General features: G+C 43.0%; 1 protein-coding gene across 2 annotated transcripts in view; it reads left to right on the forward strand.

The window, feature by feature from the left end:
* GRID1 (glutamate ionotropic receptor delta type subunit 1) overlaps positions 1 to 12,508 on the forward strand; it is a 1,044,532-nt gene that overhangs the window by 1,000,177 nt on the left and 31,847 nt on the right. The window contains exons 14-15 of one of the 2 annotated variants that reach the window (XM_089780067.1): positions 7,591 to 7,757; positions 12,219 to 12,463. In XM_089780067.1, the coding sequence (XP_089636193.1) occupies positions 7,591 to 7,757; positions 12,219 to 12,463 (412 nt within the window). The remainder of the gene's footprint in view (positions 1 to 7,590; positions 7,758 to 12,218; positions 12,464 to 12,508) is intronic. The other variant, XM_075934836.2, reaches the window with a different exon arrangement.

A 12,508-nucleotide genomic window follows, 5' to 3' on the forward strand; every position in this document is an offset into this window, starting at 1 on the left:
TTGTAGGTAAACCGAACATATAGAAATTTTATTTATGGTAAATTTACAAATATAGAGATTTCAACGGGTAACCAGAAGTAGTTCAATAACAAAAGAACAGTTTAACCAGTACAATAGTCAGTCTCCAGAACCCACTGAACAAAAGAAGCCTTTGGCTGAGTATAACTAGTAAGGTAAGTATTACAACAAGTTTACAGAAACTTTCTTGAAAGTTCCCAAGATGGTTGCTCAGGACCTCAGATTTCGTGGCTCCTGGCGAGCCATGAGAGGGGAACACTGAGGAGAGCCCTTGTAGTATTTCCTGCTCCAGCTGGACAATAACAGACAAAGTTGCTATCTATCTGGTGGTATATGTGGAGTCTTCTGTATGGCTGCAGTTGTCTGGTCCGGAGTCTAGATGACCTGAAAGGAAAACCCCACGCAACCTGCCACTAGGATGGGTAGCGCTGAGCTGTTTGGCTGCCAGCCTTTTATGCAGTCTATGGCGGGAAACCCCCGTAAGGGAGACCCTGTGGAATCTGCCCCTACAGGGAAACCTCTTAGGTGCTTCTGAGGTAATTCTGGTTCTAATTGGAACTTGTTTACCCCTCTGCTGTAAAAAGGCGGGAAAACCTTTTCCTGTCAGACTGAATGTCCCGGGCTGATCTTCCATTTTGTTTTTCAAAATGGATGCCTTATAATACATCTAAACATTAAAAAACTAGGATTTTTACTTTTAACAATTATCTTTATGGGTTATCTGATCTATTTTTCTGATACCAAAACAAAGGAAACTCACTACATTTCTTGGTACAAATTAGGGGCCTCAGTGGGCCATCACCCACCTACTTTACATCCAGGACCCCTATCCTTCCTGTCCGACTCATCCCCCCATTCTTGCCCACTCTCCCAAAGATGGGGCCCACTCAAGTGTGCTCTTTTGGCCTTGCCACTGGTACAAACTGTAAAAATGGGTGCAGTGTTGGTGACCTTTCCAACTGCTGGTACATTAACTGTATTAAGAAGTTATTGGTCTTGTGAGGAGCAGTGCGATAATGTTTGTAATTCAAGATGCTTCATGTGTCAGCTTCATCAGAAATTTCAGATGAATTTTATCCAGAGGGATATTTATTTGAAAGTCTTTTTTTTTTCAAGTTATTTTATCTTTTCTTATTTTAATCAGCTCTTCAAACAGCCTCACTTTCCTACTAGTAAACAAGGGCCCTGTGACGTATTTTTCAGTCTTCTTCTGTAGTGAGGAATATTGTAAAGCACTTACTAACTATGGGTACGTCTACACTGCATCCCTAGTTGGAACTAGGGATGCAAATGGAGACAACCGAAGTAGTTAATGAAGCAGGGATTTAAATATCCCGCGCTCCATTAACATGATCTCGCCGGCGCGCTAGTTCGAATCACAGCTGATTCGAACCAGGAAGTGCGCGCCGGGACGCGTTAGTTCGGACTAAAGCCCTTAGTCCGAACTAATGTTACTCCTCATTTTTTGAGGAGTAACATTAGTTCGGACTAAGGGCTTTAGTCCGAACTAACGCGTCCCGGCGCACACTTCCTGGTTCGAATCAGCTGTGATTCGAACTACCGCGCCGGCGAGATCATGTTAATGGAGCGCGGGATATTTAAATCCACGCTTCATTAACTACTTCGGTTGTCTCCATTTGCATCCCTAGTTCGAACTAGGGATGTAGTGTAGACGTACCCTTCTACTGTTAACTTAGTCCTCCTCTGCACTCTCCTTATTCTGTTTGGTTTCCCTTTTATATCCTGAGAATCTAATTAACCCACTGTCTCTCCCAGGGAATTTTCATTTTTGATTAATAGAAAAAAAAGTTATTTTATATAATTTTGGGTTTTCTTTTGTTGTTCACAGATGCGTAAAAAATCACCCTCTCCAACAGAATCTTTGCCATAGCAAGTACTAGTGTAAACAGTGCTTTATTGGCAGATGTGCTCTCTTGCCAACAAAGCAAATGCTAATTGTAGGGGTGGAAGATTTTTGTAGACAAAGACGTTGACAGGCAGTATTTACAGTGCCTGACATCTAGTGACACAGTCATATCACTAAAAGCTGTGTAAAAGCTGGACCTTACGTCTTTGCCTGTAAGAACCTGGAAATTTTGAGAAGTTCATAATCTAATGAAAACAAAAGTTAACAGGACTTTTTCAAAGTGTAACAAAGGTTCACAGTAGAGTATGGGGTGCAAGTTTGTGTCAGTTCTTATTTTCTCTATTTTATTTCACATATTCCTAATGAAAAGCATGTGAAAGATAACTAAATTGCATATACTTTTAAGTTTTTCCAGTGTGACAAACCTTCTTTAAATTGCACAACTGATACTTCCTAGCTGTCTCATTGGATATTAACATGGATTTGAAGTGTGCTGAATTTAGAATGCAGTCAAAAATTTGGTCACAAGAAGCTTTTTATGTAATATAAATACTAAGAGGAAGGAATCTCCCTTCTTTAAAGATGCAAATATTATGAAAGTAGAAGAAAGTACAGGAAACAAAATAATCTCCCTGGAAAAAGATATCTTTGGGGCCTCTCCTGGCAATCTGAGAATGAAAATAATCGTGCCTCCTCCAGGGTTTCTGGAGGTTAAGAAGTGTGCATAATGAAGGGTTTAAAACTCAGATTTCTGTTTATGTTAAAATCCCGAGGATAGTAGAGAACTAATGCTGTACAGTTCTGATGTCACTAGGCAGAATTGGTTATGTGTCAAAAAGGTATAGTTGATACATAAAGGCACAAGGGACCTTTATTTACTGTTTCATAATATCAGATCATAATTCAGGATTGAAATGCAATTAATGGCAGAGAGAGGGCTGACCTTCTCAAAAGGCTTCCCACCAACTGTAACTCAGAATGGGAAGCTATTCTCGGTAAAACAGAGAATCTTGATCGGGATCCCGGGCAGCATGTGTAGTAGAGGCCAAGATTCTTCTCTAGATATTGTCTTATAAAGGAAACAGAAACTTTAGGAAGTCAATATTTCCCCAACCAACCCTGGGACAAATAAGATGCATGCTACTATAGATACTGGCTCTGTTCCCCTTTTGAAGACTAAAAGCTTAAGAGAACTGCCTGCAGATCAGCTCTGAAGCCACAAATACATATTTATGTGAAAACTAGAAGAAAACAAGACCTGTGTCTCAGGCTACATCTAGACTTCAGGCTTCTTTTAGAAGAAGCTTTTCTAGAAGAGATCTTCCAGACAAACTTCTTTCAAAAGAGAGATTCCACCCAGCAAAAGCACACTGAAAAAGCGACCTGCTTTTTTGAAAGATAGCATCTAATCAATGTGGACACTATCTCACATTTAAGTTGAGATTACTATTGACGGAGTTGCCACTAAGGCACCTATGCTTTTTCCTGGAGGCCTCTTCCATTGAAAAAAAAAACCCTCTTCCCCATCTAAACACACCTTTTTCCGAAAACGCTTCTTCCTCCTAGAAAGAGGTTTATAACTGTCAGAAAACCCCCTGCATTCTTTTGACTTTCTGTCGAAGGAACACAATTGCAGTGTGGACATAAGTGTAGTTTTTCCGGAAAAAAAGGTCGTTTTTCCAGAAAAACTCTGCAGTGTAGACTTTTCTGAGTTCCATCTTTCCATTTGCACTAAGCCTGCTTTTGTCTTACTGTTCTACACACTTTGACTAAATTCTGTGTGGAGAATATCCATATGGTCCCTTGTGTAATTGTACATATATGCAGTAGGATTACATCTTTATATAGCAAAACAGATGCATTATTTATTATGAAGTTTATGCTTAGCAATACACAAATAGGCTGTGTACAACAGTGAGAATGGTTACAAAAGATCTGCATTGCCCTGAACTAGAAATCCTGTCAGAACTATCAGAGACATAGAATTATGGACCTGCAATTGACACTTCTCCTAACATGAAATTGAAACAGTCATGGAAGACACAAGCTCATTTACAAGAAAGGCAGAAATTTATATGGACAGGTTAGTCCCTAACACGACTTGACTGGGGGTAAAGGGCCATTGAATACGGTAATTCCTCACTTAACACGTGCCCACTTAACAAGTTTTCGCAATAGCACAATTTTTTTTTTTTAGGAACATTTTTCAAACAACACAACCCCATCCTCCCAATAACATGATTTCCCCTAGGGTCAGACGGTGGCCGGCAGCTGCACAAGGCTTTCCCTGCCTCCTGCAAAGCGGCAGAGGTTAGCCGCTCGCAGCACCGTTCCCTGATGACTCCCTCTGGCCGGATGCAAGGCATCTAGCCAGAGGGGGTCATCGGGGAACTGTGTGGTGAGCAGCAAACCTCTGCCGCTTTGTAGGGAGGCAGGGGAAGCCTTGCACAGCTGCCCAGGGCTTCCTCTGCCTCCTTACAAAGCCGTGGAGGTTTGCCGCTTGCTTCGCAGTTCCCCAGTGACACCCTCTGCCCAGATGCCTTGCTTCAGGCCAGAGGGGGTCACCGGGGAACTGCATGGCGAGCGGCAAAGCTCCGCCGCTTTGTAAGGAGGCAGAGGAAGTCCCGCGCAGCTGCCAGTGACCGGCCAGCCGGGGAAACCCAGCCATCGCCTGCAAGCCCCCTCCTCTGTCCTTCCCTTCCCTTCTCCAGAGCCAAACACCTCCCCTCCCTGCTATAACCCAGTCCCCTTTCTTCCCTAACCTTATGTCCCAGTCCCAGCTGCTAACAAGTGCAGGCTGGAGCTGCGAGCACACGTGTGCTTGAAACGCAACTCCCACCTTTTCCCTTATTTTCAATGGGAAAATTAACCCCGCATAACACGTTTTCACTTAGCACGATCATTGTCTGAAACATATCTACCATGTTAAATGAGAAATCACTGTTTATACATAAATGGCTGCACATGTTTGTAAAAACAATTTTTTTTTGTTTCCGACTACATGAGTTGCCAGTTGATTTTACATCGTGGATGCTTTGGGCAATGCCTACCTTGCATTGTTTTGTTACTTATGTTTGTTCTTTGTGTTTTTGCTCATAGCTTAAGATGGCTTTCCTGGGTATCATATGGGATAACTGTCCTTGATTCTTTCCTCATTCACATCAAACACTTTGGTTATGTCTACACTGGCGCGATCTTGCGCCAGAGCTATGCAAATGAGGCTAAGCTTGGAATATCGCCAAGCCTCATTTGCATATCTAATGAGCTGCCATTTTTGCGGAAGAGGCTCTTGCGCAAGAAGGAGCTGTCTACACTGTCCCTTCTTGCGCAAGAAAAACCCTCTTGCGCAATGCCACTACGCTGATTATTTTTAGGAATAACGGTGTTTTCTGGACTTTTAAAAATAATGACAATAAGATGTGTCAATCTCTGGCTATGAGCCAGTCAATCAGTCACTTGCAATAGAGCATATTGCATTCTTGTCCTTCTTATATGAATAGCCCATGTATTTGGGACTATAAAATTATTTGTACTAATACAGCAACACTAATCTTAGCTACTCAAGGCATGTTACATGAATACGTTATTTTAGCCTACTGAATATATGAATTTGTTATTTTTGCTACCTTAATGTAGTAGTTTGATGTGATGGGATAGATTGTCTGGGGCGGATTTTTGTGGTATGAGCTAATGCGCTAAGAGACAGAGGTAAATGGGTAGATGAAAGGTAGCTAGAGATCATCAGCATCCCAGAAAACTAGCCTGTAACAAAGAAGAGAAGAAAGAATTACTCACAGTCTGGCTTTGCAAATGGCTGGAAAGCCACAAAAGCCAGGCTGAAGGAAGCCAACTGCCAAGGAAATCCTTCTTAAAACAGTATGTGGGGTTTATTTAAAGCCTGAGAAGGGAACTTGACTTCTTTTTCCTAAAGGAAAAAGAAGGAAGAACCACAAACAGTAATTTGTTTTGTTTAACCCAAAAGCCAGCGGATTTTTGCCTTTATCCAGAAGAGAGGGAACTTTGTTTATGATGAATATTATCAAGAACTGCTTTATTCCTTTCTGGTCATTTTCATTAGAAGGCCATGTTCCCACATATGGTTTATTGTCCCATTTAAATAGTCATCTAGCAATTTAGTGTACTGTGATAATTTAGAACCAAGCATGCTAAACAGAAATAAGTTTCATTTCCTAGTCCAGACATGACCAGGCAGAAGCTCATATAAAACAACTAAGAGAGTCTAGTCTTCTAAATCATTCCCAGACTGAATGCACATGGAAGTGAAAATCAACCACAGTGAACCTCTGATGGTCAGAAATGAGGCAGTTAATTGGGGATGCTTGAGGACCTGGTCTTGTAAACAAATATATATAGAATGTCAGCTTTGTGCCTTGCCAGCTCTCTTAACCTGATGAGAAAACACAAATCACCCAAACTTAAAAAAAATAAGTCTTGGAAGCCCGCATCTACGATTACTCATTCATTTGCATTAGTTTCTCCAGCCCATCTGTTCCACTGTGTCTTGTATGTTCACTAGAGACTTAAAAACATATTACTTAAATACATTAGGAAATCAATTATTACTTTAACCCAGCAAAGTGATGACTTTTTTTATTAAAATCCCCATCCAGAACATTTCTTACATCTTATGTTAAGTAAAGTGATTTACATTCATCATGCACACTGCACTTAGGCACTGGTTTGAATCCAATTAAGGCTGACATTTGAGGACAGCTGTGTAGGTGTGTACTAAAATAAGTCAATATTGGTTACAAATAAAGCTAGTGGGAGAATCTGGTGACTCTACTCTTCCATGCTAAGGAAAAAAAATTGTCTCTAAAAATTGTATCCTACTTTTTGTTGAAGGGTTAGAACAGCACTTTTCAAAAGTGATTTTTTTAAAATAAGCTTCCACTTTGGTTGCTGTTACTGCTAGAAAATACCATAGAGCTTGTCCGGGTGTAAAACTGTGTAGTTGTGGAGGAATTAATATCACTAATCTTAAGAAAAACATATCAAGTAAAATCATTTAAGATGATGGTTTTGATTCATTATCCATAGTTATAATTACAGGCAATCCCCGGGTTACATGGATCCGACTTACATCGGATCCCTACTTACAAACAGGGTGAGGCAACCCCGCACTAGCTGCTTCCCCCCAACAGACCAGGGAGACGCGAAGCTAGCGCCCCCCCCAGCAGACTAGGGAGAGACAGAGCGGCTTTTCTCAGCAGACACCTCAGCTTGAGAATAAAGGACTGAGGGAAGTGAGGTGTCGGAGAATAAAACTGAGCTCTGGAGAAATGTTTGGCTAGAGTTTCCCCTACAATATGTACCAATTCCAACTTACATACAAATTCAACTTAAGAACAAACCTACAGTCCCTATCTTGTACGTAACCCGGGGACTGCCTGTATTTAAAAGACCAGTTTGAGGCCTAAAGTTGGCAATGGCACACACAGAACATCTTGGACAATGAAATATCTTGGTTCATTGAAATAATTGGAGTGCTCTAACTTGGGTACAAAGTAGATGAGGAACTGCTCTGGGGGCTTCAGAAGTATCAAAAGATATGTAAGGTCAAAAATGTTGTCATTAATAATGAAATGTTAGCACTGGGCAATGAAAGGCTTGATGTGACTTTAAGACCAATTTGAGACCTAGATCAACTCTATAATTTTGTTTTATTTGTGGTGCATTTGCAGGCAAAGAAAGGCAACTATGCATTTTTGTGGGATGTAACAGTGGTGGAATATGCAGCGCTGACGGATGATGAGTGTTCTGTGACCGTCATTGGAAACAGCATCAGCAGTAAAGGATATGGGATAGCGCTCCAGCATGGCAGCCCCTACAGGGATCTCTTCTCTCAGAGGTAATACAAGACCATGCTTTTTTCATAGGATTCCTCTCCGCAACAAAGAATCATGTGTTCACAGAAAAATTATTTACTTGTTCCCACAGTATATGAACTAGGGGTCACAAAATGAAATTAATTGGTAGCAGGTTTAAAACAAACAAAAGGAAGTTTTTCTTCATGCAGCACACAGTCAGTCTGTGGAACTGCTTGCCAGAGGACGTTGTGAAGACCAGGACTTTAACAGGGTTCAAAAAAGAGCTAGATAAATTCATGGAGGTTAGGTCCATTGATGGCTATTAGGCAGGATGGGTAGGAATGATGTCCCTAGCCTCTGTTTGTCAGAAGCTGGAAATGGATGACAGGAGAGGGATCACATGATGATTACCTGTTCTGTTCACTTCCTCTGAGGTATCTGGCATTGGCCACTGTTGCAAGATAGGATACTAGGTCTGACCCAGTATGTGTTCACTGGAAACCACCTCAGGGTTACATTGATATGGATTTATTAAATGAGGGTATGTCTACACTACAGAGTTATTTCAAAATAGTTATTTCGAAATAACGCGTCTACACACAAAATGCATTTCAAAATATCATTTTGCTATTTCAAAATTTCGTGTCCACACTGAGTGCACTCTGAATTGTATTTAAGGCTGGCCAGAACCAGTTCCAGCGGGGCACTAGGTCAGGACTTACTGTGTGGGGCTGCTGCCTGAGGCTAACTGAGATCTGTGCTTAAAGGTGCCCTTCCCTCCCCCCCCCCCCCCGGACAGTCAGTTCTCAGGTTTCCCTGCTTGCTTGTCTACCTCAATGAGGGACAGCAAAGCATTTTCTTCTCCGTGTGCTCTGGTTGCCCTCACTCGGGATATCACAGTACTCTGCAACATGGAGCCAGAGCTGCCCCTGGGCACTCTGGTGCTTCACTTGATCATGTTGCTGAGAGCCAGGCTGCACTTTCTGCAGGCTGCCATCCGGGAGGTCAATCGGGGGGCTGTCAGTATCCAGGAGTAACATTAGTTCGAACCAAGGGGTTTGGTTCAAACTAACACATCCCGGCGTGCACTTCCCGGCACCGGCGAGATCATGCTAATGAAGCGTGGGATATTTAAATCCCCACTTCATTGACTATTCAGAATGCCTGCATTTGCATCCCTTGTTAGAACTAGGGAGCAAGTGTAGACATACCCTATGTCATGTGTTGGCAGGACCTTACAGTTTAATGCATTTCCAGAAAATTTACATGTAAATCTAGTAATAGCTCGCGCGGAGACTTTATACAACAATATAGCCATTCTTATGTCCTTATTAACTTTGCTGACATCTATTCGTTAAATGAATATTTTTTGAAATCTGTGGTTTGAATTCTCTTCCTTTTATACAAGTACTAGAAGATTTACTCACTGTTGCTTGGGTCCTTTACTCAAATAATTTTTGTTTTTCTTCATTTAAAACATTGCTTTGGGGTGGGGCGGAAGAAGAGGGAGTCAGTATGCAGGCTTCCCTGGGGAGAGGACAACCCCACCCTCTCTTACATCAGCAGTTTCCCCTCCCTGAGGAAGGGGAACAGCTAGCAATATTCCAGTTCCATGTGGATCAGGTGGGGGAAAGGGGACACATCAGCTCTCCCACCCTCCCTAAGTGGTGCCCATAGGGTGAGAGGCTCAGGACTGGGGCAGTCCCAGACGGGGACGGTGCCCCCTGCCAGCCTTTCACTTGCCCAGGTGATTCTGTCTCTTTTCTGAACGATTTTATGAGTCCCCTTATAAATGGGGGAGGGGAAGCTTCAGGCCCCTCCTCCAACTCTTACCTTGCTTTATGTTAGGATAAGAGGAAGCTGCATTCCAGCTGTGGTGGTCTTAGCACTTACAGTTTAGGAGGAGTTCAGATGAACAGACAGACAGACTTGCTTGCTCACAGACAAACTCTCTCAGAGGGTATGTCTACACTACCCCGCTAGTTCGAACTAGGAGGGTAATGTAGGCATACCGCACTTGCAAATGAAGCCCGGGATTTGAATTTCCCGGGCTTCATTTGCATAAGCGGGGAGCCGCCATTTTTAAAAGCGCGGCTACACGGGGCTTGAACTAGGTAGTTCGGACTAGGCTTCCTATTCTGAACTACCGGTACCGGTAGGGGGCAGGCTTCTGGTGGCATGTGTCTCTGGCTGCTCTACCATCCACTGCAACTGCCCCACCACTGCACGGCCCCCTCTTTACCCCGCAGGACTGCCCCTGTCCCACGGGGCCTCTGGTGCTGTGCAGCCTCCTCATCCTCGTGTGCAGATGGTGGCTTGTTACAGCAGCCGCTGCTGCCGGAAGGGGACGAGTGGCTGGGTCCGAGGCTCCAAGTAGCTGCTCCCAGACCACAGCATTTTTAAATTGCTGCCTGCGCCCCGGTAGCAGCTGCATGGAACTTGGCTGGGGCTCTGTCCCCGCCTCCCACCCTGGGGTGCACTTGGGCTCTTCTGCCCTCCCCCAAGCATGCTCGGGCTCGCTGCCCCCGTGCGCTGTCGCGCTCTCTTCCCTGCATCCCTCCCCACGCTGCTGGGGAAGTGGCAAAGTCTGGTCTGGTGGAGAAGGTTGAGGTTTCTACAACCCTCCTTCCCGCCGTACCAGCAGGAAGCCTGACCTGGTGCTGCAGCTGCGCTGAGATCCCTGCTGCATAGAGCGGGGGAGGAAGGAACTGAGCTCCCTCTCCTGCCCCCCTGCTGGGGGAACAAGAGCGTTCTGCTTGGAGGTTTTCCCTGCTGCAGCAGGGTGCCAAGCCAGGTAAGCGTCCCCCTCATCCCCAGACCCTGTAACCAAATCCCCCCCACTCACTCGCCTCCTTCTGCCAAGATCCCACATTCCCAGCTTGCTCTGACACCCTGCTCCATATATAAGACTGTTATTAGGGGTTCCATGAAATTCTTTTGAGTTTAAAAGGGTTCTGTGGCCAAATAAAATTGGAAAACCCTGGAGTAGAGGGTTGAGGAGCAACCTCAACAGAGCTGTTCCTTCTTCACTGGTGCACATGGCCAGGGGGTAAGTAGGACGTAACTGTAAGTGATGGAACATTGGCTGTGCTCCCAACACTCCAGCACATGCTATGCTTTGTATAGTCAGCAGAGCAGTGGGCTATCTGGGAAGGAGATTGTAACTCTACAAGTCACAAACTATTTCTGCTTTTAAGATAGTAAAACAATCCACTCCCTCTTACTCAGGGCTTGTGTCAAAGCCACCATTACTTTTTAGATTGGGGAGCATTGATCCAAGTGAGAAATGCATTGCTGTCTATTATGTATCATAACATTATAGGAAAATAACAGTTATTGAGTGGTTGCATGGGTTCTGGAAGATTGTGACTCTAATGTGTCTGTCACAATTCAGTGATCCCTGTGGCTAACAGTTTATCAATATATTTTAGGAGTATACAGATACACTTTTTTTATGTAAGACAAATATGAATAGTTGCTTAGATATGTGCGGCCTTAGTAGAAAGTGTCTGAGCACGCAGCTACATGAAGAAAGCCAGTGGAGAATTTCTGTCTGTGTGGATTATTTTAAAAGAAGCCTTTTATATGTGGTGAAACACCAGCTGTAGTCAGCCTGGATTCCCATGATAACCAGAGACAAAGCTGCCTGGAAAGGAAAGCTTATTATTAAATAGCTAAGGCAGTTGTCAAACCAGGCCCAAAATGAATCATTCATGGGCACTTCACAAATGGAAACAATGATTAATTAGCAATTGTTGACACATTAGTTCAAGCAGAAAGTAACAGCAATGTAGTAAAATCTTTTTGAATGAGCTGCATTTGCTATAGCTCAAAGCAGAAATAACCAATTCAATTGCTGTTTAAACCATTTTGTGTTAAGTTCTGTGAAAGTGGTTGCATGCATGCTTATTTCAAATATAACTTGCAATGATTATGATGGACCATATATTGGTGGGAGAGCTGATGTCTTCCATGAGCTTTTTCTTCTTGAATATCATTATAAACTACTGGAAATCTGACCAAAGTAGGAATTTTAGATTATGAAAAGCAGTTTTAAAAGCCAAACAGACCATTGATGTCTTCTGGAATATGTTGTGTTCAATTTGGTATAATGGATTAGCTAGTTTTAGCCCTTTCTTTTTTTGATTAAATCACATTTGACTAACAGACATTTTGCTTACAGAAAGTTACACTTGTGAAAAGAGCACTCTTTCAACTACTTTACTGCTTGAGGACAATGTCTAGTGAATCTTTGACATACAGGAAATATACCTCACTGATTATAGACAGAGAGTGAGACAGTCCAGCAACTCTGGCAATACACTAGTTCTGCAGGAGATGCTCTGCCCTAAAAACAGAATTCCAGGAATAAAACTGAAGTCCCACAGAAAGATAATTCTTGCAGGCCAATTGCAATATAAGGGCTACAGAGTTGTGGATAAACACATGCACAATATACAGAAATAAACTGAAATAATGGCTGTGTTTTAAAATCTTTGCAGGATCTTGGAATTACAAGACACTGGAGACTTGGATGTACTCAAACAGAAATGGTGGCCACGAATGGGACGTTGTGATCTGAACAGTCACACCAATGCACAGACAGATGGCAAGGCACTGAAGCTTCACAGTTTTGCAGGAGTCTTCTGCATTTTAGCAGTAGGCCTTCTTCTTGCATGTTTGGTGGCAGCGCTGGAGTTGTGGTGGAACAGCAACCGTTGTCATCAAGAAACTCCAAAAGAGGTCCATAACTTTTATTCTTATCACAATTAACAGTAGAAAACACAAGATA

The sequence above is a fragment of the Pelodiscus sinensis genome, chromosome 8 (genome assembly GCF_052426305.1).
Source record: "Pelodiscus sinensis isolate ZL-2025 chromosome 8, ASM5242630v1, whole genome shotgun sequence".
NCBI classification, from domain to species: Eukaryota; Metazoa; Chordata; order Testudines; family Trionychidae; genus Pelodiscus; species Pelodiscus sinensis.